Consider the following 19,971-nt stretch of genomic DNA (forward strand, 5'->3'; position numbering starts at 1 on the left):
TATAACCCAGAACCGAACTAACTTAATCCAAATTAATTAGACATGTATAGCCAGGCCTTGGAATATCTTGTTCCCGCCTGGAACAATTCTAAACCCACATCCAAACACCCCCATATAAACAAACAAGCCCAATTCCCAAATTGTCAAAAGTAAAAGCCCTAGCTCCCCTAAAACCCTTGCCTGGCTTACAGACACCACCCAGAAAGAGAGTGCCAGCAAATTCAAATAAAATGGCTCAAATGGAAGAGATAACGGAGGGTGTGAACAAGATAAACATCGCCGATTCCCAGAAGAAGAACCGTATTCAAGTCTCCAATACTAAGAAGCCCCTCTTCTTTTACGTTAATCTCTCCAAGGTACTTTTTTTTTTTTTTTTTTTTTGTATCTATAATTGTTTGTTCGAATTGGAATTCTGATTTTAAATTTGGGGCTTTTATTGATTAAAGGTGTTTTTTTTTTTTCATTTTCCAGAGATACTTGCAGCAGAACGATGAGGTCGAGCTTTCAGCACTTGGAATGGGTAAATTTCTAGCTATTTGGAATAATAGAGTGTGATTTTTCTATTATTTCGGGATACATGTGCATTTCGAATCTATGGTTTTGAAGGAATGTGTTTATTATATCCGGTTATAATTTGCTTTTGGCAATGTGTGTAGTTTTAGAGTTTTATGGACAAGCAATTTATTGCTGCGATGAATGGCACGTCGATTAAGGAATGTCCTCGTGTTTTTATTGTTCCTTGCCATTACTTATTTTCGATTGTTTTTGTGTCCTTCGTTCATTTTTTTAATTTTAATACAAGGCATAAAGGTTGTGGATTTTTGAGAAATGTACTGCAAAATACGTGCAAGCTTGTAATGGAGCTCTTTAGTCTCTTAGTCGATGATGTTCGCCCGGTTGTTTTTCATACATTGATAGAACAAAACTGTTCGACGTACTTGAGTGAATTCACAGCAAGATATACCCAGAAATTTCTTAAAATAATTGACATGCCAGTAAATGACATTTCTCCTTCCTAAACCAATATTTGACAATCTGGACCTCAATGGATCTAGAAATTAAGTATTCTACATTTTCCGATACCGTTGTGGATTACCTGAGTGCACTCGTTCTTAATTTTTGTAGCTCTTTTATATGTTTTTTGGCTGATTTTCTAATTCAACCATGTTATTGCAGCTATTTCAACAGTTGTTTCAATTGCTGAAATCCTGAAGAACAATGGATTTGCTGTTGAGAAGAGTGAGTTTCCGAAAAGCTATTCTTTCCTCGTTACTAATTTTAACTTCAAATGGAACATTACGAACACACCACATAGTTCAGGACATTGAATGAAATTTATCTCCGTCTAAAACATGTAGAAATCACAACATCCACCGTGGAGATAAAGGATGATTCAAGAGGAAGGCCCGTCCAGAAAGCCAAGGTGAGTTTTAGTATCCCTTCAAGGAATAAGAGTTCTTTATGTGGTCGATGAGTCTACTCTGCTGTGTTCATAATAGTGAATCAGCCACTGCATTATTCCTGTTATTGATAGGCAGACATTTACTCGATAGCCAGATATGTACTTTTATTAACACCTATATGACCTCTTCGGATTGATGAATATATGGAGAAGAATAAAAAAAAAAAAAAAAGACGAATACGTTTAATTCAGTGTGCTGATGTTCTTGTGCAAAATATAGCAGTATGTTATCCACAGGATTCTTGTGCCGTTATTACATATCTTAAGCTTAGTAGTGCGAGCTTTGTTATGAAATGAGAGGATTTTTCTTCCTTCCCTCACGAAAGCTATCGAAATGAAGACTATGCTTTATGTCACGTGTTTTAGAAAAAAAAAAATTGACTGTCTCCTTCATTTTGGGACTTATATTCCCACTCTTTTAGATAATAAATGCTGCTTTTGTCTGAAATCAGAAGATGAATTTTTACATTAAAACCATGAGTTTATAATAAGCTCTAAAAAACTTCTGATGCACTCTCTTCTACAAGAATCGGCGATATTGTGATGTTTGTGAATGGAGCTTCATATTATTATTATGACGATCCTGTTACTATCCAAGTAATATATATATATATATATATATATATATATATATATATATATATATATATATATATATATATATAATATTTAGTCTTTGAACCTTATATATCTGGTCATTTTTTTTGTATACAGATTGAGATAGTTCTTGGGAAGACAGCAAATTTCGATGAATTAATGGCTGCAGCCGCACAAGAGAGTGCAGAAAATGGAAACGGCGAAGATTAGTGCTGACATCATATGCACGTCTTCATGAGTTGTATCGTGTAGAACGGAATTAAGACGGTCATAATAGTCCTTCTGGTTCTAATTTTGTAACAAATGTTTTCTTGAATGGGTTTTGGAGCTCTCCTTTTTTTATTTAATTTATGTTTCGTTTTTGTTAAATATTCTTTAAATGAAAAGCTTGTTTGATTAATCCCATAATTTTAGCAGGTATTTTTATCTGTGAAATAAAGCATCAAAGCAAATGAAAATGACTATGATTATATAGACGAATTCTTGTTATGATATTGAATCATTAACATGTAAGCATCATGTCAGGAGTGTATAATATAATTTCCCACAAATACTAAACACTCGAAAAGAACGAAAAAATTATACCAGACTATTGTTGTTTCGATTTATAATGCCTCGTATACTCAATCACACGATAGCCCGTTTTTCTTTAATACGTATCCAATCCATTAACACGAGAATTAGATTCTCGAAACATCTACCAGTTGAGTATGGACCTTACTTCCTTCACATAAAACAATCAGTATACATCTTCAATCGAGTATGCACCTTACTATTGAACTGCGAATATGTGCTTTCCACTGGGCTTTAAGCAGTCTTACCTGCACGAGGAACCATTCACACCAATTAGAACATAAAGATGTCACATATATTTGTAACTGTTAAGATAACTAATAATATGATTAACTTTAAAAGACGAGGATTCTACCTGTACGATACGCAGTCCAATGGACGGGGGGTGGGGGTGGATTGGAAGGTCGATTTTTTCACGATAGAATGCCAATTTCCTTGTGCTTATCTTTGCAATTTTCATTCATTAGATTTCCGTTCTTTGAGCAAGGTATGCAAAATCAACGAAGCCTCACTGCTCACTTGATGAGTCGAGTACTGTCCGAATATGGACAAGTACTTTAAAGCAACATCAGCCTTTGGCTGAATCAACTTGGGGTTAATTACATTCCTCCATTCTTTAAATTTCCCAACGGAACAAACACCTTGTAATAAGGCAGCCAAAGTCACCGAATCTGGAGGAAAGCCTTTCTTCGACATTTTATCAGTCAGCTGCAATGCAGTTTCAAGCATACCGTTCAAACAGAGGCAAGCAATGATCGAATTATATGCAGAGGAAACGGGATTCGAACCATCAGTTACTATCTTCCCAAATATATCAAGAAGCATCGGAATTTCTCGATCGGATTCACTCTGTGTACTTGAAATGGGACAAGGGCTATTGTTCAATAATCCATTGACCAAATAATGAAATGTGACGTCGTTCGGATTACACTTGCTCATCAGCATTTCTTCGAAAAACCATGATGCCTTTATGAGCTTCCCCTCTTTACAACTACTACCTATTAGTACAGTGTAAGTCACAACATTAGGTCGTACGCCGTTTAACTGCATTCCTTTAAGGAAAATTTCGGCTCTTATAATATTTCCACAACGACAGAATCCACTGACGAGGGAGGTGTAAGTTACAACGTTCGGTGCATAACTTCGTTTAATTAGACGGCAAAAGACACTCAATGCACCACGCAAATCGTTCTGCTTTATATATCCATCGATAATCGTAGAATAAGTAAACTGATCCGGAGAAATGTTTCGTCGAGCCATTCTTTTAAGGCAAAACATTGCATCTTTCATCAATCCAAATCTACAGTAGCCCTTAATCATAGCATTGTACCCCACGAGCCCAGGATCCACACCCCTTTTGACTATGTCATCGAAAAGTTTCTTCGCATCGTCAAAGTCACCACTTCTGATGTATCCATCGACCAGAGTGGCATAAACGTAATTGTCGGGAGATACATTGTGGTCAAGCATCTCTAGAAGAAGATTTTTTGCTTCATCAAACCTATCTTTTTTGCAAAGCCCGTTCATCAAAACATTGTAAATGCATGCATCGGGCGATATTCCCCTTTCAACCATCTTTTTTCGAATTGTTAATGCAGCATCAACTTCTCCAGCAACAACAAAACCATGTACAAGACCTCCGTAGGTTTTCAAATCGGGTTTTTGTCCACATTCTGTCATATATACAAGAAGAGTTGAAGCTTTGTCGAAATCTCCCTTCTTGCAATAAGCGTGTATAAGCGGAGTAAAGCTTAGCTTATTTGGGACTAATCCACAATTAGTTACATTTTTTAAAATCTTTTCCGCTTCTTGTACATTCCCATCCCTACACGCATTAGAAATCAAAGTATTATATGTCACGATATCCAATTTGCACCCAACCTCGATCATTTTTCTTGTTGTCTCCAACGCTTCCCCAACAAATCCACGCTTATATTTAGCGTCCAACACATTGTTATACACTCGAATATTTACTTCCATACCCCCCGACTCCATTTCCTTCAAGATTCGATCAACTTTCTCAAAATCCCCTCGTTTGCAAAATCCATTAATGATTGCTCCGTAAGTCTCTTGAGTCGGCAAGAAACCCTTCGCTTTTAATTCCTCGAGAAGCCCGTAAGCTCTCTCGACATCACCTTTCTTGCAATATCCATCAATGAGAGTATTATAGAACACAATATTCGGAATGCAATTTCTCCCCCACCTCTTCTCAATCAGTCTTCTACCTTTCTCGACATTTCCTTCTTTGCACAATCCTTTCACCATTATACAAACACTATAATTGTCCAAACACATGCCCTCACTACCACCATCTCTCTTCTCCATCTTATCGTACACACGCCATGCAGCTTCCATATTTCCATCCATAACAAGCCCATTAAGCAAAGAATTACAGGCCGTTAACCGCGGAAGAGCATTGTAATTTTTCAACACAAAGGAAAATAACTCAAGAGCTTTCGAAACCAGCCCTGATTCTGCATAGTTATGAATTACGACGTCTAAAGCCTCACGAGTAGGCAGCTTCTCTTCGCATTGCAAGCACTCCGTTAACACGTTTTCTACTTCTGTGAACACTTTAGACCTGGCTAAAAGCTTCAGAAACGAAGAATAAGCGAACCCGTCAAGGGAAGAACTGCTTTCAGAGAGAAAACCGAAGAACTTGAGACCCAATTCACAGTCACGAATTTTGTCGAACACTAGGTGGGCAACTTCGGAAGGAGCAATTTCCTCTTGAAAGCACCGATTTTGGAGGGTTTCTTCCCACTTTTTCTCTTGGGTTCTGAGGATTTCACACACTTCATCTGCCAATCTTTTCAAGCGGGGTGTGATGACGAAATTTGTGGGGGTTTTGGTTTTGGGTTGGGGGTGGTGTAGGGGTTTGATGAGGGAGAGAATGGCTTTTGACATGTGAAGAAAGGTGTTTTTTTTTGTGGGTTGAATTGTCAATCGAGTTTCGAGGGGGAATTTTATTCAAAAAAAAAAGAAATTTTTATTTTTTCGATAAATATAAATACATTGTTATTAATTAGAAACTAATAAATATTATAATTCTTTGGCCCGACCCATGAGCCTCATCGGCCAAATCGGTACTACATACTCCCTCCGTTTCATAGTATCTATCACTTTACGATTCTAATCCTGCATTAATTTACATATTTTTCAATTATATCAAAAATAGTTATTTGGTCTATCTATATTTATTTTTCTAAAATCAAGACATAATTATTGAGATTCTTAAAACTCGTGTCAAGGTGAAAAACGACACATATTTAGGAACGGAAGGTGAAAAACGACACATATTTAGGAACGGAAGGAGTATGTTTCATTATAAGTGCCATTTAAAGTTAGTGGACTAATTAAGATAATTATTAAATAATTTAGGGTAAAATTGAAAAAAATATATATAATTTGTCCTCCCTTACTTTCAGAAGAAGTAGATTATAAATTTACTAAATTCCGAAAAAATCTATAAACGGTAATATAAAATTACATTTTTTTTAAAGAAAAAAGGGAGCTAACTTGTGCTTCCTTTACATGTATATACTATTTGGAAAACAAAGCTAAAAGGGCAAGGAAGTCTTTTCTTTTTATCTCTCCCAAGCACTTGTATTATCTGATTCCTCTCCCACTTCATTTCATTTCTTCTGTTCGTACAGAAAATGATTCAAGCTTCTCGATTTCATGCCTGCATCAGAAATCGGAATTAGAAAAACGATTAGCTTAATTGGTGTGTCAGCAAAAACGGAGGATGATTGAAATTATGCGCACACATGCAATCATCACAAGAATGTCCAAACACAAAAGATAACGAGAAAACTCGGAGTCTTTTATGTACAGTTTCGTACAGTTTATGTAATAATTGCCATTACTCGAGTGTTTAAAATAAGTTAGATAACTAATTGGCCAGCTTCTTTACAACAAACGCCAACAAGTAAACACAAAAGTCGAGCTTCTTTAACAAGCTACGTTAGAGGTGATTTTATTTACTTGAGTGGTGACTTTGAATATCATGCAAGAAGAAACCATTAGCACTGGCTTAGACCAACACTTGAACTCCGCAATAATTGAATCGATTTTAACTTACCAACTGCAGGGACCTCAGGGTATCAAACTGGAGGCGTTTATACTGCATTTTCCTTCATCCCCGTAAATCTGAGTACAACAACAAGCACCCAAAGTACTATAAAAAAAGATGCTCGAATGAAAATAATACGTAAAGAATATACACATAAACATGCATTTCAACCGTACCAGAAGAAAGAACCATATTGGTGGAGTAAAATATTTGTCTTGGCAAATAAACTAATGTTAAACTTACAGATGGCTGTTCTCTTAGAGCTCTCATATAAACGCGCACTTGATTTGAACGGTACCATAAGTACTGAAGATATCCAATAAGCAGTCATTGCCTCGGTACGCTTTGCTCACTAACCAATGAATCTCAATGTAGCTCCCTTTGAGATTCTATATCCGCCATATATTGCAGTATCGAACTTCGTGGTCCAATAAATAAGTTTCAATTTCTTGATAATATCGAATTCATGATTTCAATCTGCGCAGCAGGGAAAGGAGGTGCCTTTTTCAGAACAAGGCTGTAGATATGCTTAGCCTTATCAATCTTGTCTACTCTTCCATCTTTTCGAAGTCCTCGAAGCAGATTGTTGATCGAGTGCACACTAGGAAACCAGTTCTTCTGCATACTATCTTTACACATAGTGTAAGCCAAGTCGAGTTCTCCCGCTTCGCACAGATAGTGTATCATTGTCTGATAAATTTTTAGATTCGGCTTATAGCCCTCGTTATGCAGAGCAGAGTAAACCCTCATCGCCATTTCAAAAAACCCTGCTCTGCAAAAACCCTTAATCACCAAATTATACGTGACCTCATCGGGGAATTCCGGAAACTTCTTATGACGGCGCATGAAAGCCAACAACTTATTAGCCTCCCACGCACGCCCCTTGTTCACCAAGAACTGAATCCTAACATTGAATGTGGCAACATTCGGAAGACAACCTTTTAACACCATCAAATTCCACAATCCATTTGCAATCATGGGTCGGTCCGCTTTGTAAAAAGCTGCTATGAGGGTCGTATACGTAATAACATCGGGAGTTATACCCAATTTCTGCATCTCAACCATAACTAAATATGCCTTCTCCAATATGCCCATTTCGCAGAAGGCCTTGATAACAATATTAATAGAATAATCATCTAGCTCTATGCCATATCTAAACGGAACATCGCTTAGGAACGACTCGATCGCCGCTAAATCTCGTGACTGAGTCAATACCTTCAAAGCAGCATTGAAAGATTTAACAGTCCTCTTACAACCGTATAAGTGCATATCACAAAGCGTGTCAACTGCGTGCTTAGTCATTCCGGCCTTGCCGTAGAGCATAATTATTCGGATTATGAACCCTTCTCGCCGACCCTGCGGCAGAGTCTTTTGATGCTCGAGAATATTCTCGATGTAATCGAGGCGGCGGGCCCCAGCTAACCTAGAAACAGTGTCCTCGAATGCAAAACGATTTTCGACAACCAATTTATTGTGGGCATTGGCTTTGAACAAATGGAACAACTTTTCGGGGTCTTTTTCGTTTTTCAGCTTGACCAATGCAGGCTCACTTACTTCACTAGGTTTTCGCACACTGTTCCTAACGGAACTAGCTCTCTCAACAATGGCGGCGGTGGAAAACCTATTGGGTGCGGTGCCGAATCTGCGAATCAATCGCAGGGTGAGCATGTTCTACAGCAAGCCCCGTATTTCATGCGTGCCAATGTCAACGCTTTTATTTATATTTCACCAGAAAATGCGATTCCCATCTCAGAAAGCTTCAATCGAACAGCACACTCAATCAGAAACCAAATAGCTCCTCAAATATAAATATAAAAAAAATTAAAATTATCGATCTTCGATCAAATAATTCTGATCTCGAGAAGCAAAAACGCAATGCGAAATCCGAGCAAAATGACTCACTAGGAAGACGAAATCAACAAAATCCCAAATGTGATTTTCCGAAAGTGGAGATAGATGTGTACGCGGAGTAGCGACGGAATGGCGAGATATACGAATACTGAATGTGCACCGCCGGAGGGATACGGCAGGCCGGCGGCGATATACTTATTTACGGAGGAGAAATGAGATTAACAGATGCCGATGAGAAAACTGGATTAACGTGTGTGTGTGTGTGTGTGTGTTTACCTCATGGGAGGGGCTTTTAGGTTAGGGGTTTTGGTTTCAGATTTCTGAACAACTGAGTTGTTTAGTGATCCTCTGTGATCGGTTGCACGATAAGAATTTTCTTCTTGCTTATTTGGTGGAATATTATTGGATATGTAATTTGGCCCAACTAGATGGGTCAAGTAGAAATATTTAATCTTTGTTTTGCTTTCTAGGGCTAGAGATGAACTTGTGTGTGTTCTCTAGCACACTGGAATACTCCACGTGGACTATCTGCTTAATGAACACGAATTTCCTCTTTTACCACGGAAACTTTTGAAGGCCATTTTCAGATGTTATTGATAGAGAAACATTTCAATGGATCATATCTCAATTGACTTTGATATTTTGTTTATGTTAAATGTCAGTTTCAATTTTCTTAATTTCACTTTTGAGTTTGAATCTGACTTTTACATATTTATAGTTTGCTTTTGGCAAAATTCGAAACACAAAAATTATAGTCCTTTAAGTTAGCTTTCTAATCCAACTTAAATCAGTTATTTTGGAGATTCAAGTTGAATTAGAAAAGTAACTCCGAAAACTACAAAATTCTATGTATCGCGTTTTGCAAAATTTGGAGTATTGAAATCGAAAAGGTATTAATTACTATTAAAACTCGAACAACATTTATCGCATCCCTTATCAAGACCAATATTTCATTGGTGATATACTAATATAACAAAGGTCCACAACTAAACTCATTATTTAACCATAACATATACAATCAATTTTCTTGATCATGCAATAAAATCACTTATGGTGTACCTGTTATAATAATATTGATATAACACATGGGGGCAACTATTTTGAATACTAATTTTTGCTTAGTTGAATACTACCTAGTTGAAAACCACAATTGAGTACATATTTATAAGTTTTTTCTTACTTTAAAACCAAAATAAAAAGAAAATTACAAAAACACCCTTTCATACAAAATATCAATTATATCAAATTTTATTAGAAATTACCTATTCAAAAACCAAATAAAAAAAAAAGAAAAAAACCCTTTGTTGTTAAAAAAAAAAACCTCCACCATTTCTTCTCCTCTCCAGCCCTGACCACCGCCGCCGCCGCCGACGCCGCCGCCGCCGCCGCCGACGCCGCCGCCGTCGAACGCCACCGTACGTGCTCGTAACTGCCGCGACAACCCAATTAAACCCTATCTTTTTCATCTTCTTAAATCCTCCAAAACATCTCCAAATTCAAAAAATCAAAACCTCACAAAACTTATAAAATGGAGTTATAAGACAATAATATGGTAGTATATGTGGAAAGAGAAGCCATTAAGGTAAGTATCGATGTCTTTTTTGAGCTTCGAAGTCGATTTTGAAGTTTTTTTTTTTGAAACCCGTCGGCAATTTTCGACACATACAGGTCGATTTTTGGTCAATTTTCGACACCAACGTGTCGAAAAAGAAAAAAAAAAAAAAAAAAAAAATCAAATTTCGACACCTACCTGTCGAAATTTGGACAATTTTCGACAGGTAGGTGTCGAAAAACACTATTGGTAAAAAAAAAAAAAAAAAAAAAAAAAAAAATTTTTTTTTTTTTTTTTTTTACCAACAGTATTTTTTCGACACATACCTGTCGAAATTTGGACAATTTTCGACAGGTAGGTGTCGAAATTTGGTTTTTTTTTTTTTTTTTTTCTTTTTCGACACGTTGGTGTCGAAAATTGACCAAAAAATCGACCTGTATGTGTCGAAAATTGCCGACGGGTTTCAAAAAAAAAAAACTTCAAAATCGACTTCGAAGCTCAAAAAAGACATCGATACTTACCTTAATGTGTTCTCCTTTCATATATACTACCATATTATTGTCTTATAACTCAATTTTATACGTTTTGTGAGGTTTTAATTTCTTTAGTTTTGATATTTTTTAGAAGGGTTTGTTGTGAGATTTTTTAGAAGGGTTTGTTGTGAGGAAGATTTTTTAGAAGGGTTTTTGGGGAGGGAGAAGAAGGAGGTGGAGAAGGAGGGAAATGGTTTTTTGAGTTTTTGATTATTTGGTATTTAAGAAAGAAAAATAGTATTTGTAATATTTTTTTAGTTTTAATTTCATTAAGGGTATTAAAGTAATTTACAATTAATTATTTATTTTTTATTTTTTTGGTATTCAAGTAAACAAAAGTTGGGATTTGAAATAGTGATCCCCATAACACATACATACATACTCATAAAAACAATTTTGAGTACAATTAAAAGCACTAGTTAGATAGTAGATATTGTGGTGTGCAAAGCATAGCAACTACTGTTCACTTAAATAGATGATCACAATTTGGATTCTCAACACAAATAAAAGTATTCAATAATAATACAACAAAATCTAGACTACTAGTCTATTCTTGCAAACATAAAGAACTTAAGTTAAATAAATATCTCTCATGAAAGCTCATCATACAGGAAAACTACCGCAGTCGCCCCTCAACACTAAAGTAGCAAAGCTAATCGAAATACAGATATTAAGGACTAGAATAGAAACGAGTCTTCACGGGACCCGCCAAGAGCCAGCAACTTTAAGATGGCACTGAACACAACAAAGAAAAGAAACCAAGAGTAAGGAAAACGAGATAAGATGAGATACGAGTACCATAATACCAAAAACAATAGCCATCACAAGACAAATATGTAAGACCTTACGTAGTAAATAGAAAGGGGGGAAATAAAATGAAGAACAGTCACAAATGCTGACTATATATTCAACTACTGAATGAGGTTTTAAGAAGACTCGTCGAAATAGAAACCCAATCAGTTTAGGTCTCCTAAAACGTCATACTACCCTCGTTCAAACTACTAAGCAAAACGTACATGAAACTGTAAGATTTGACGAAACATTGCTGGATTAGAAATTTTCATCTTTCTTTGAGAACTCAACCTAACAACAAGAATCAAATCGAGCCCAAAAAGTTCATCTGAAACATGTAGACGGTCTTTGAAATCTTATTTGAGTATTTTTGTTTTTTTCAAAAGAGACACATATGAATAAGTGAACGACTTCAATTCAGAGTTTTACTAAGGTCATACTGATTAGTAGGCTTAGATAGAGTTATAAAACGCAGAGTTGGATATGGAAAAGAGTAACAAGAAAGTTAATCAAATTTGGAGTCTCGTATATAAATAAGACAAGAATAGGGTTGGATGCATACTATATGTAGCAGTATCGATTTGTTCAGGAAGCTCCTTTATATCCACCTCAAACCTCTCTTGAACCTGTAACCAAAAAAGAAGGCATATTTCAAACTCAGAAGCACAATAAAGGTCCACGAACAAAAGGCAGCATAATAAGGATCATTTACCTGATTTAGAACATCAGAATCCGAGGCAGATGATACAAATGTAATAGCAAGCCCTTTGGTTCCAAATCGACCAGCTCGACCCACCTATAATAGCAGGAAATTCAAATAAATATTAAATATGTAAGAAAACAGTTGTGAATGTACTTAAAGCATGTATATTCATTGTTATATTACGTACCCTGTGTAGGTAAGTATCCGCAGAATCTGGCATATCATAATTTATGACAATATTAACACGCTCAATGTCGATTCCCCTTCCAACTAAATCAGTTGCAACTAAAATTCGTTTGAGTCCCTCTTTGAAACCTTTGTAGCGGGTCAACCTTGAGAAGAAATCAGTAGAAAACTATGATCAATGATGTGAAGGAGAACAAATCTGGGAAAAGAAATTAACAGTACAGTTTCTTGTTATATCTCATCTAGTTTTAAAAGTACCTTTCTTCCTGAGACATTCCAGAATGGATACAGATAGATGGAAAGTTGCATTCAACCAGTAACTTGTTTAGTTCAGCTGCTCGGCTGACACTTTTAACAAAAATCACAATCTGGTTAAAATCCAGGGCATCGAGAAGGTCATTCAACTTCCGGTTCTTCTCTAGATCGGTCAGCTTAATGTAATGCTGACAAGAGAAAAGAAAGATATCAATCAAAAAATGCTCATTAACAGGAAGAATGTAAAATCTAGGCGAGTCATATTTACCTGCACAAGCCCATGAAGAGTGAGTTTGGCTTCATCATCCACATAAATTTCCATCGGCTACAAAAAGGACAAAGATGACAAACAATTAAGACATGACCAAAATGTTGCCTAAAGATGCAACGCACAATCACCTGCTAACGAGAAATTGAAAACATGCCCATCTATTGATAGAAGTTGTAACTTCAAATATCTGAAGTTCACATAAAACAAGAACATAACATCTCAAAGCCAATTAAAGTCACTTGAACTAATTGTTGGCTCATCCGCTCTTCTCCCATTGGTTTTCAGGATTAGAGAATGTCCATAAACCGTATCAGTAAGGATAATGCAATGTCCTAAAAAGCCTCCCTACCTCCATCCAAAAGACATCTGAATCACAAAATACTATAATAATACGTGAAGGGAAACAACTTGAATGTGAACAAATACAGGTTACAGAATATTTACGTCTTGCATAAACTTCTTGCAAACTGGACGGATCTCTTTACTGAGAGTAGCTGAGAACATCATCACTTGCTTATCATGAGGGGTCATCTTGAAAATCTCTTGAACATCTCTTCTCATGTCTGAAAAAAAAAATTAACTCCTTAAATATAAAGTTGTGCTTGTCATCTCGTCAAACTTAACAGTTGTACTGAACAAGAGAAAGAACATACCAAGTGACTCGAGCATCTTATCACACTCGTCAAGAATAAAGTGCCTCACGTTTTTTAGGCCAAGATCCTTGTCTCGAGCAAGAGCCAAAATTCTTCCAGGAGTTCCCACGACAATATGGGGGCATTCATTCTTCAGTAAATCCTTGTGGATCTTAATGCCGACACCGCCATAGAATACAGCAACTTTAACATCAGGCAAGTAGGTGTTGAACCGCTCAAACTCATTACAAATCTGTCCAGAATCAGAATAAAAGTTACCCCATTAGATTTGATTAACATGTTAGGAATAGGAGAAAATTGTTTTATAGTAGTATACAAGACCGGCATACCTGGTATGCTAATTCTCTTGTATGGCAGAGAACAAGGGCAGCCACTTGACCAGAAACAGGCTCAATTTGTTGCAGGGTGGACAGAACAAAAACAGCAGTTTTCCCCATACCAGACTTTGCTTGACAAATAACATCCATTCCTAAGATAGCTTGAGGTATACACTCATGTTGCACTGAACGAGAAGCAAGAAAATCCGAATGAACGAATCCTCAATTAGTAAAAATGTTCCTCGGGATTCTTTGCATTGAAAGATTTACTAGACCATATTTTGGATTGTAATCAAGAGAATGGATTAGATGTTACCTGCAAAGATATAGAACAGAAATAAAATATTAGAAGTCAAGGTCAAATGCAGGATAAAAAAATAAAATAACTCCACAAGTGCTGAAATGTGCTGGCTACCAAAATTGTTTCTCCTCTAAACCACTCAAACCGAATAATTATGGGACAACCACAGTGGAATCACAAACCACTTACTGCATAAACCAAATAGATAAACTTTAATGCAGACTTAGAAGAGATAAGCACTCGGTAAGCCCCTGTATCAAGATATACCTTCCTATTCATCGCAAAGCTTTATAAAAAATGATTTTTTCTTTAAACCAACAGGTTAATAAGTTAAATTTGCAGAACCCACTGAGTTGAAATCTTATCTCAAAAGGTTAATCATTCAGAGGAGTATATGAACTTGAATACAGTTCTGCTAATTCACTTTTTATTATTATATGCCAAATACTTAAAAACTGTGGCCAGAGTAAAAAAATAGTTTATACCTTCTGAAGGATGTTCAAACCCAGAATCTACAATAGCTCGAAGAAGTTCTGGCTTCAATAGGAAATCTCTGAATCCCGAACTGTGAATCCCAACGTATCCCCTGGATAGACAGGACATTTAGCCAACGTTAGGACGTGATGCAACAAGAATAATGAGAAGGGACTATGTGGTATTATTTAGAGCAAATATGACATCAAAAACTTATACAGTCCCTGTACAAATTTTTCATAATTACTCCGACGATAAAAAAAGACCGGTCTCTACATTCCCTGAACTCGAAACCTCCTATAACTATAAAATATTCATCAAACGCAATTTTGGTAACAGTAACCAATGATAACAATAGGCGCAAAGACACCTAAAACATGTGATACTGCTCTGAAAATAGATAATAAATTCAGAAAAAAGCAGTTTGACATCGTGTTAAAAGACCAATCTCAGGAAATATTAAATTGACATGACAAAGATTCGTTTTTTACAAAAAATTGAAGTACGTCCAATGAGCCTAATCAGTCCAAAATTACTAATGAAGACAAATGTACAGGGAATCCTCAATACGTTTTGCACATGCGTAGAAACCACAAGAACCAGAAACTCTTTGGAATTGCTTTTCACTTTTCAGATAAAAGAGCTGCTTAAACCATAAAACAACACAAAACAAACTTACAAAGGTGTAAACTTTCACAGAGCAGATTTCCCTTCAATTTTCAATTGAACTACTAAATTCTTCAAAATCACCAGTAATTGCTTCAATTTTTCAATTAAACTTTAAACACGATATGGCTTGACTCGTGTATACTTAATTCATCAATATTATCACTACACCCAGGACAAAACTGAGAGCTTCCCAAAATAACACGTCACAAAGATGATAAATATTTATTTAACTCAATTTGACTGACAATATCAAATTCCCCGTTCACCCAACCTACAAATCTTTGTTTTAATTCTCTGAATTAAGACCGAGATTAATAAAGATAATATTCAACATGAAATTGCTTCAATTCAACCCAACCGGCAGATATTTACACATTTAAAGGTAATATTCAACATGTAATTACTCTTACTCCACCAAACATAAACTAAAATTCAAAAATAATTCCGAAAATTACTTTTTGACCGACTCGACGGCGGGCTTGCCGTTAACGGAGTCAGGGGCTTTCTCTTCTTCTTCCTCGTAATCGAGAAGCTCCTCCTCGTACGCTTCGTTTTCCCTTACTTCACCCATAGTTCCTGCTAACCAAACACACCTCCAAAATTTCAGCCGACACGAGTACGAATTGAATTCCAAAATCAAAAATACAAAGTACAAAAAACAAATCTTCTACACAAATTTCAGGCGTAGATTTGTATGCGTACCTTGAGCTTAACTGCGTAAAAAATTGAGAGGGGTGTTGGAGATTTGGAGAAAAACCCTACAAATCTAGGGTTTTGAGCGATAGCGAGAGGAGGGTTACACTTCTGCTACCGGGGAGATATTTAAAAGTAGATTCAAAAAAAAAAATGTATTTGCACTTGGCCCCGTAAAAATATGTTATTTTCAATTGTGCCCCAAATAAATCGCAAATATTGTTTTAGGTGGGCACTTTTGGATCAAATAGTATACAAAAAGAAATAAATTCTTATATTAAAAAATATAAGAATTTAACCATAATACAGAGAAATAAAATTTTGATGATGTAAAAGTTCAAAAAACAATTATCTTTTTTTGAGAGGTTGAAAATTCAATTTTAGTGGGCTTCAAATTGAAAAGGTTTACAATTTACAATTTGCCCATCAAGCAAGTTCGGCCCAAGAAAACGAGGCCCACGGGATGGCATCGCGCACAAGCAACCAAACCGAGAGAGGCCAACGAGTAACTCTTGCAGGCAAGGGAAGCAGCGAGTAAGCTGAAACGGCGATAGGCTAGCCGAGTGTAAGGGAGCGAGACAACCCGTCATCTAAATTATGTCACAACATTGAATGCACGTGCTATCAACTGTTAGATTCAGAGAATGTTTGTTGCCTTTGCACATGCAATTATTTCACTAATTAGTTCGAAGTGACATAGTAAATATAATTGAAAGGTTATTTGGAGTTCGAAGAACACTCATTACTACTAGTGAAATCGTAAAATCTATAAACTATCATAGGAAAAATACTAACTTGACCTTTCGAAGTGCTAACCTTGGCATAAGTCTGAATTCTCCTTCTCTTATATTGCAGATCCTCCTCAAACAAACACCAACCCTTTTGTGTGTCAAGTGCGACGCACGTACTATTTTCCGTTCATACTAATTGGACAAGTGGACGGAGGACAGAAACAACATAAAAAGTGACATGTTTAAGGATGAAAATTGTATGTATAGGAACGAAAAACGAGTAAATGGCAAAGTATAGGGACGGAAAAGTGTAATTATCGCCTACCAAATGCAATCATAAATCATATAAATACATTATATATATATTACATACATACATATTTATATATATACTTATTATGATGACTCTATGATTAGAAGATAATAAAGGACTGAAAGAAGGGTGTAACCTAAGAATTACAGCATAGGCTAGTGCAATAAGTACAATATTTATCTCTCAAGAAACTTTAGTACTGATACAAGCTTCAATCACACAACACTGCAGGAAAAAATAGCCAAAAACGCAATTAACGTGGTTTTTTCTTTTTTCGATTAGCAATTAACATTTTCAGTGAATTGCACAACAGTTGCAGAACAAGATTCTTCTCCTTCGTAATCTGTAAGTGATGTCCGTCGATTAGAACTCAGTCGGGGGTTTCAATCGTATGAGTCGTTTGATTCTATCTTTGTCAGTATTCTCCAACAGACCCTACAAAAAAAAGTTCATTTTTTAATTACTGATTTCCAAAATATAACTATTTTGATGGAATATGGAACTATAAAAGAGCGACAAATATCCAACATAATATACAAGAATTCATTTATGAATATGCTTCATTAGAACGGCAACTTGCATTCATCTTTTAATCAAGAAACGTTACTTGAGATCGTCTCATTGACAGATGCTCGTAGTTCAACAAATTATCGAATTACTAGTAAGAATTTCACAGTACTATAATACTATATTTATAATGCTATTTACCTTCCACACAATCTCATCCAAGCACAGGCATATTTTGCCGTATTTGTCGAGAAAAAGGCGTTCTGTCGGAGGTTTTCCACACACATCCTTCAGTGCTGCGGTTATAACGAAGATAGCTTCTGCCACTGGATCAACAAAAAGCCAATAAAATAATTTTAAAAAAAGATCAAATGGAATTTTGTTGTGACATATTTGGAACGAGATTCTCAAGAAATCCTAGTTCCTTTAATGAAGAAAGAAACAGGGAAACTAGGTGCTAATAATACTCCTGTACAGTTTTACTAAAGATTAAAATCATATTCACTGCATTTATTTTCTTGCATCTTGTATACAACAAAAAGGCAGATAAACGATAAACTTACATGCAAGTTCGTCGTATTCATCCTTTCCAACAACAAATATACTGACATCACCCAGCACCGTGTATACAATATACACAGACCTGTCCAATAAAAGAACCAGCTACAGCATTAGGTACTCGTAAAAGTACAGAAAACAAACAGTAATATTAACCTTTATAGATTTTATTTATTACAGATCGACTTTACAACTTCACAAGCAAGGGAAAGAAGAGGCAGCTTTTGCTTCTCTGTAGTAATAAAACAAAAACTTATACAAGTTAACCTTAGGTTGTTTTCGTAATCCGAAATTCAAATACGTACACACAAAATCATTGATGGAGCAAAAGGTACAGTTTCAGATCAATCTCTAAACCAGATTAATATACATTCCAACTCAAATACAACACATCAATCACTGTGACTGTTCAGCATTTCGATATCTGACGGAAAATTCGGACTTGTAACCATGAAATATTCTTACCCACGAAAAACGAAATTCGAAAGAACATAAAAAAAAAAAATCTCCGGAAAAAAATAAAGAAATGGTTACATACTTGTGATTAGCAACGAGGAGCTCCTCATTCTTAACTCCTCTAAGATTATCTGCTCCCAATTTCACCAAGAAAGATCTCCAATGTAATCGCTCCTCTGGTGGAACTCCATTGAAACTACACAATACCAATAAAATCAAATAAAATAAAAAAAAAAATTAAACCCTTTAATCATCAAGCAATTCTCCTAATCTCCACAAATTAACACACACCATGGAAAAATTGATCACAATATAGTGAATCAAAGTCTTAGATTAATTTATAGACTGCAAAAACAATCCCAAATTTTAGCCCTTTTAACAGTTTTTTTATTTTAATTTTTTATTTTTTTACCATTCCGGATCTTAAATACAGATAGCAGAAACATACATCCGATTGCATAAATCCGACAACTATAAACTCTTAAACACGCGCAGATCAACTTGGAAAAGGAATCGGAGCTTTAATTACAGAAAAAAATGAAAATGAAAATGAAACGAAGATCAATAATTTCACAGCGCAGATCAAAATTACGAGACATTACTACTGAAAGAAAAAAATGGGTGTGCATTGGAGAAAGTGAGATTACCGTTCGACGAGAATATTCCCTTCGGAATTAGCTATCAACACCGCCAGCAACATCTTTGTTTCTCACCGGAATCTGTAGCCGGGCTAACTATTATTGCGCAGAGTAAAAGCGTGCTGCTTGTTAACGCGATTTCTGTTGTCTGCGGTGTTTATTGAATTCAGTCAACCGGAAAAATGAATACTTTTGTTCATCAAATTTAACCTTTTAAGTTTTCCTTTAGTTTTCAAATAAATTACTTTTAAGTAGGAACTTTACAAAACACGTTTTGCATTATATTTTCTAATACTATTTATCATACAAATTTCTTTATATGTCAAACATGTTTTTTTTTTTTTTAATATATACATATATAGATATCCGTTCAAGTCCAGTAGAACGTCGATAAATTAATATCACATATTAATCATATCGCTTAAATAATATTTTGTTTATCAGTTATGACTTGGGAACAACGTGCTAAATTATAAGATAATACATATTTTAAAATTCTTATACACCCCATCTAGTATATAAATTAATCATGTATAAAAATAACTTCAAATACATGGTACCTTACAATATATGATTAGATTTTCTTCTATTTCTTGTTGAAGTTGATAATATCACATTAAAGTTAATTCATTACGTTTCTTAATATCGGAAGTACTTTCAGTGTACTTTTATCATATAGCTTAACAATAAATTGTTCACTAACGTTGTTGATTTAAAAGTTTCAATTTGAAAAACGGATTAGTATCATTTTCAAATGGCAGCGAATATATGCAAGACGGAAATTACTAAGTGCAAGACCTTACTTCATGCA

General features: G+C 35.5%; 5 protein-coding genes across 9 annotated transcripts; 1 reads left to right on the forward strand and 4 right to left on the reverse strand.

Moving 5' to 3' along the window:
- The first annotated feature begins 135 nt into the window (after positions 1–135).
- LOC105972389 (uncharacterized protein At2g34160) lies at positions 136–2,421 on the forward strand. Its single transcript, XM_012997340.2, has 5 exons — positions 136–356; positions 472–520; positions 1,177–1,239; positions 1,359–1,423; positions 2,177–2,421. Exons 1-5 carry the CDS (start codon positions 231–233, stop codon positions 2,267–2,269), a joined length of 396 nt encoding a protein of 131 aa, XP_012852794.2. The 5' UTR covers positions 136–230; the 3' UTR covers positions 2,270–2,421.
- Positions 2,422–2,531: 110 nt separating this feature from the next.
- Positions 2,532–5,584, reverse strand: LOC105972388 (Pentatricopeptide repeat (PPR) superfamily protein). Of its 2 annotated transcripts, none has more exons than XM_088816641.1 (2): positions 2,988–5,584; positions 2,532–2,809 (listed from the first exon to the last, which is right to left on the reverse strand). In XM_088816641.1, exon 1 carries the CDS (start codon positions 5,537–5,539, stop codon positions 3,089–3,091), a length of 2,451 nt encoding a protein of 816 aa, XP_088672767.1. In that variant the 5' UTR covers positions 5,540–5,584; the 3' UTR covers positions 2,532–2,809; positions 2,988–3,088. The 2 variants fall into 2 exon arrangements, with proteins under 2 accessions (XP_088672767.1, XP_088672768.1); XM_088816642.1 differs by having other exon boundaries at positions 2,664–2,880.
- A 473-nt stretch (positions 5,585–6,057) lies between these two features.
- On the reverse strand, positions 6,058–8,944 carry LOC105972430 (Tetratricopeptide repeat (TPR)-like superfamily protein). Its single transcript, XM_088816644.1, has 4 exons — positions 8,610–8,944; positions 6,951–8,464; positions 6,717–6,784; positions 6,058–6,317 (listed from the first exon to the last, which is right to left on the reverse strand). Exon 2 carries the CDS (start codon positions 8,373–8,375, stop codon positions 7,149–7,151), a length of 1,227 nt encoding a protein of 408 aa, XP_088672770.1. The 5' UTR covers positions 8,376–8,464; positions 8,610–8,944; the 3' UTR covers positions 6,058–6,317; positions 6,717–6,784; positions 6,951–7,148.
- A 2,132-nt stretch (positions 8,945–11,076) lies between these two features.
- LOC105972358 (DEAD-box ATP-dependent RNA helicase 15) lies at positions 11,077–16,108 on the reverse strand. Of its 4 annotated transcripts, none has more exons than XM_012997307.2 (12): positions 15,967–16,108; positions 15,720–15,840; positions 14,607–14,707; positions 13,833–14,005; positions 13,504–13,735; positions 13,295–13,413; positions 12,848–12,904; positions 12,583–12,767; positions 12,326–12,470; positions 12,148–12,231; positions 11,998–12,061; positions 11,077–11,378 (listed from the first exon to the last, which is right to left on the reverse strand). In XM_012997307.2, exons 2-12 carry the CDS (start codon positions 15,833–15,835, stop codon positions 11,368–11,370), a joined length of 1,287 nt encoding a protein of 428 aa, XP_012852761.1. In that variant the 5' UTR covers positions 15,836–15,840; positions 15,967–16,108; the 3' UTR covers positions 11,077–11,367. The 4 variants fall into 4 exon arrangements, with proteins under 4 accessions (XP_012852761.1, XP_012852762.1, XP_088672771.1 ...); XM_012997308.2 differs by having other exon boundaries at positions 15,720–15,843; positions 15,967–16,105; XM_088816645.1 differs by having other exon boundaries at positions 13,833–14,136; positions 15,967–16,100.
- Positions 16,109–17,101: 993 nt separating this feature from the next.
- Positions 17,102–19,449, reverse strand: LOC105972249 (SNARE-like superfamily protein). The gene is made up of 5 exons (XM_012997185.2): positions 19,170–19,449; positions 18,605–18,718; positions 18,072–18,151; positions 17,710–17,834; positions 17,102–17,436 (listed from the first exon to the last, which is right to left on the reverse strand). Exons 1-5 carry the CDS (start codon positions 19,220–19,222, stop codon positions 17,365–17,367), a joined length of 444 nt encoding a protein of 147 aa, XP_012852639.2. The 5' UTR covers positions 19,223–19,449; the 3' UTR covers positions 17,102–17,364.
- Positions 19,450–19,971: the final 522 nt, after the last annotated feature.

Source organism: Erythranthe guttata, chromosome 4, assembly GCF_056151865.1.
Source record: "Erythranthe guttata isolate IM_541 chromosome 4, IM_541, whole genome shotgun sequence".
Classification (NCBI taxonomy): Eukaryota; Viridiplantae; Streptophyta; class Magnoliopsida; order Lamiales; family Phrymaceae; genus Erythranthe; species Erythranthe guttata.

Coding starts and splice junctions, on each gene's coding strand:
- LOC105972389 (XM_012997340.2), top strand. CDS start 231: ATGGCTCAAATGGAAGAGATAACGGAGGGTGTGAACAAGATAAACATC. Junction 357..471: donor TTTACGTTAATCTCTCCAAG/GTACTTTTTTTT, acceptor TTCATTTTCCAG/AGATACTTGCAGCAGAACGA. Junction 521..1,176: donor GCTTTCAGCACTTGGAATGG/GTAAATTTCTAG, acceptor ATGTTATTGCAG/CTATTTCAACAGTTGTTTCA.
- LOC105972388 (XM_088816641.1), bottom strand. CDS start 5,539: ATGTCAAAAGCCATTCTCTCCCTCATCAAACCCCTACACCACCCCCAA.
- LOC105972430 (XM_088816644.1), bottom strand. CDS start 8,375: ATGCTCACCCTGCGATTGATTCGCAGATTCGGCACCGCACCCAATAGG.
- LOC105972358 (XM_012997307.2), bottom strand. CDS start 15,835: ATGGGTGAAGTAAGGGAAAACGAAGCGTACGAGGAGGAGCTTCTCGAT. Junction 13,736..13,832: donor CAAGAGAATTAGCATACCAG/GTATGCCGGTCT, acceptor GATTCTGGACAG/ATTTGTAATGAGTTTGAGCG. Junction 12,905..13,294: donor GCAAGAAGTTTATGCAAGAC/GTAAATATTCTG, acceptor TCCTTTTTGTAG/CCGATGGAAATTTATGTGGA.
- LOC105972249 (XM_012997185.2), bottom strand. CDS start 19,222: ATGTTGCTGGCGGTGTTGATAGCTAATTCCGAAGGGAATATTCTCGTC. Junction 18,719..19,169: donor GGGAATATTCTCGTCGAACG/GTAATCTCACTT, acceptor GGTATTGTGTAG/TTTCAATGGAGTTCCACCAG. Junction 17,437..17,709: donor TGGATGAGATTGTGTGGAAG/GTAAATAGCATT, acceptor TTTTTTTTGTAG/GGTCTGTTGGAGAATACTGA.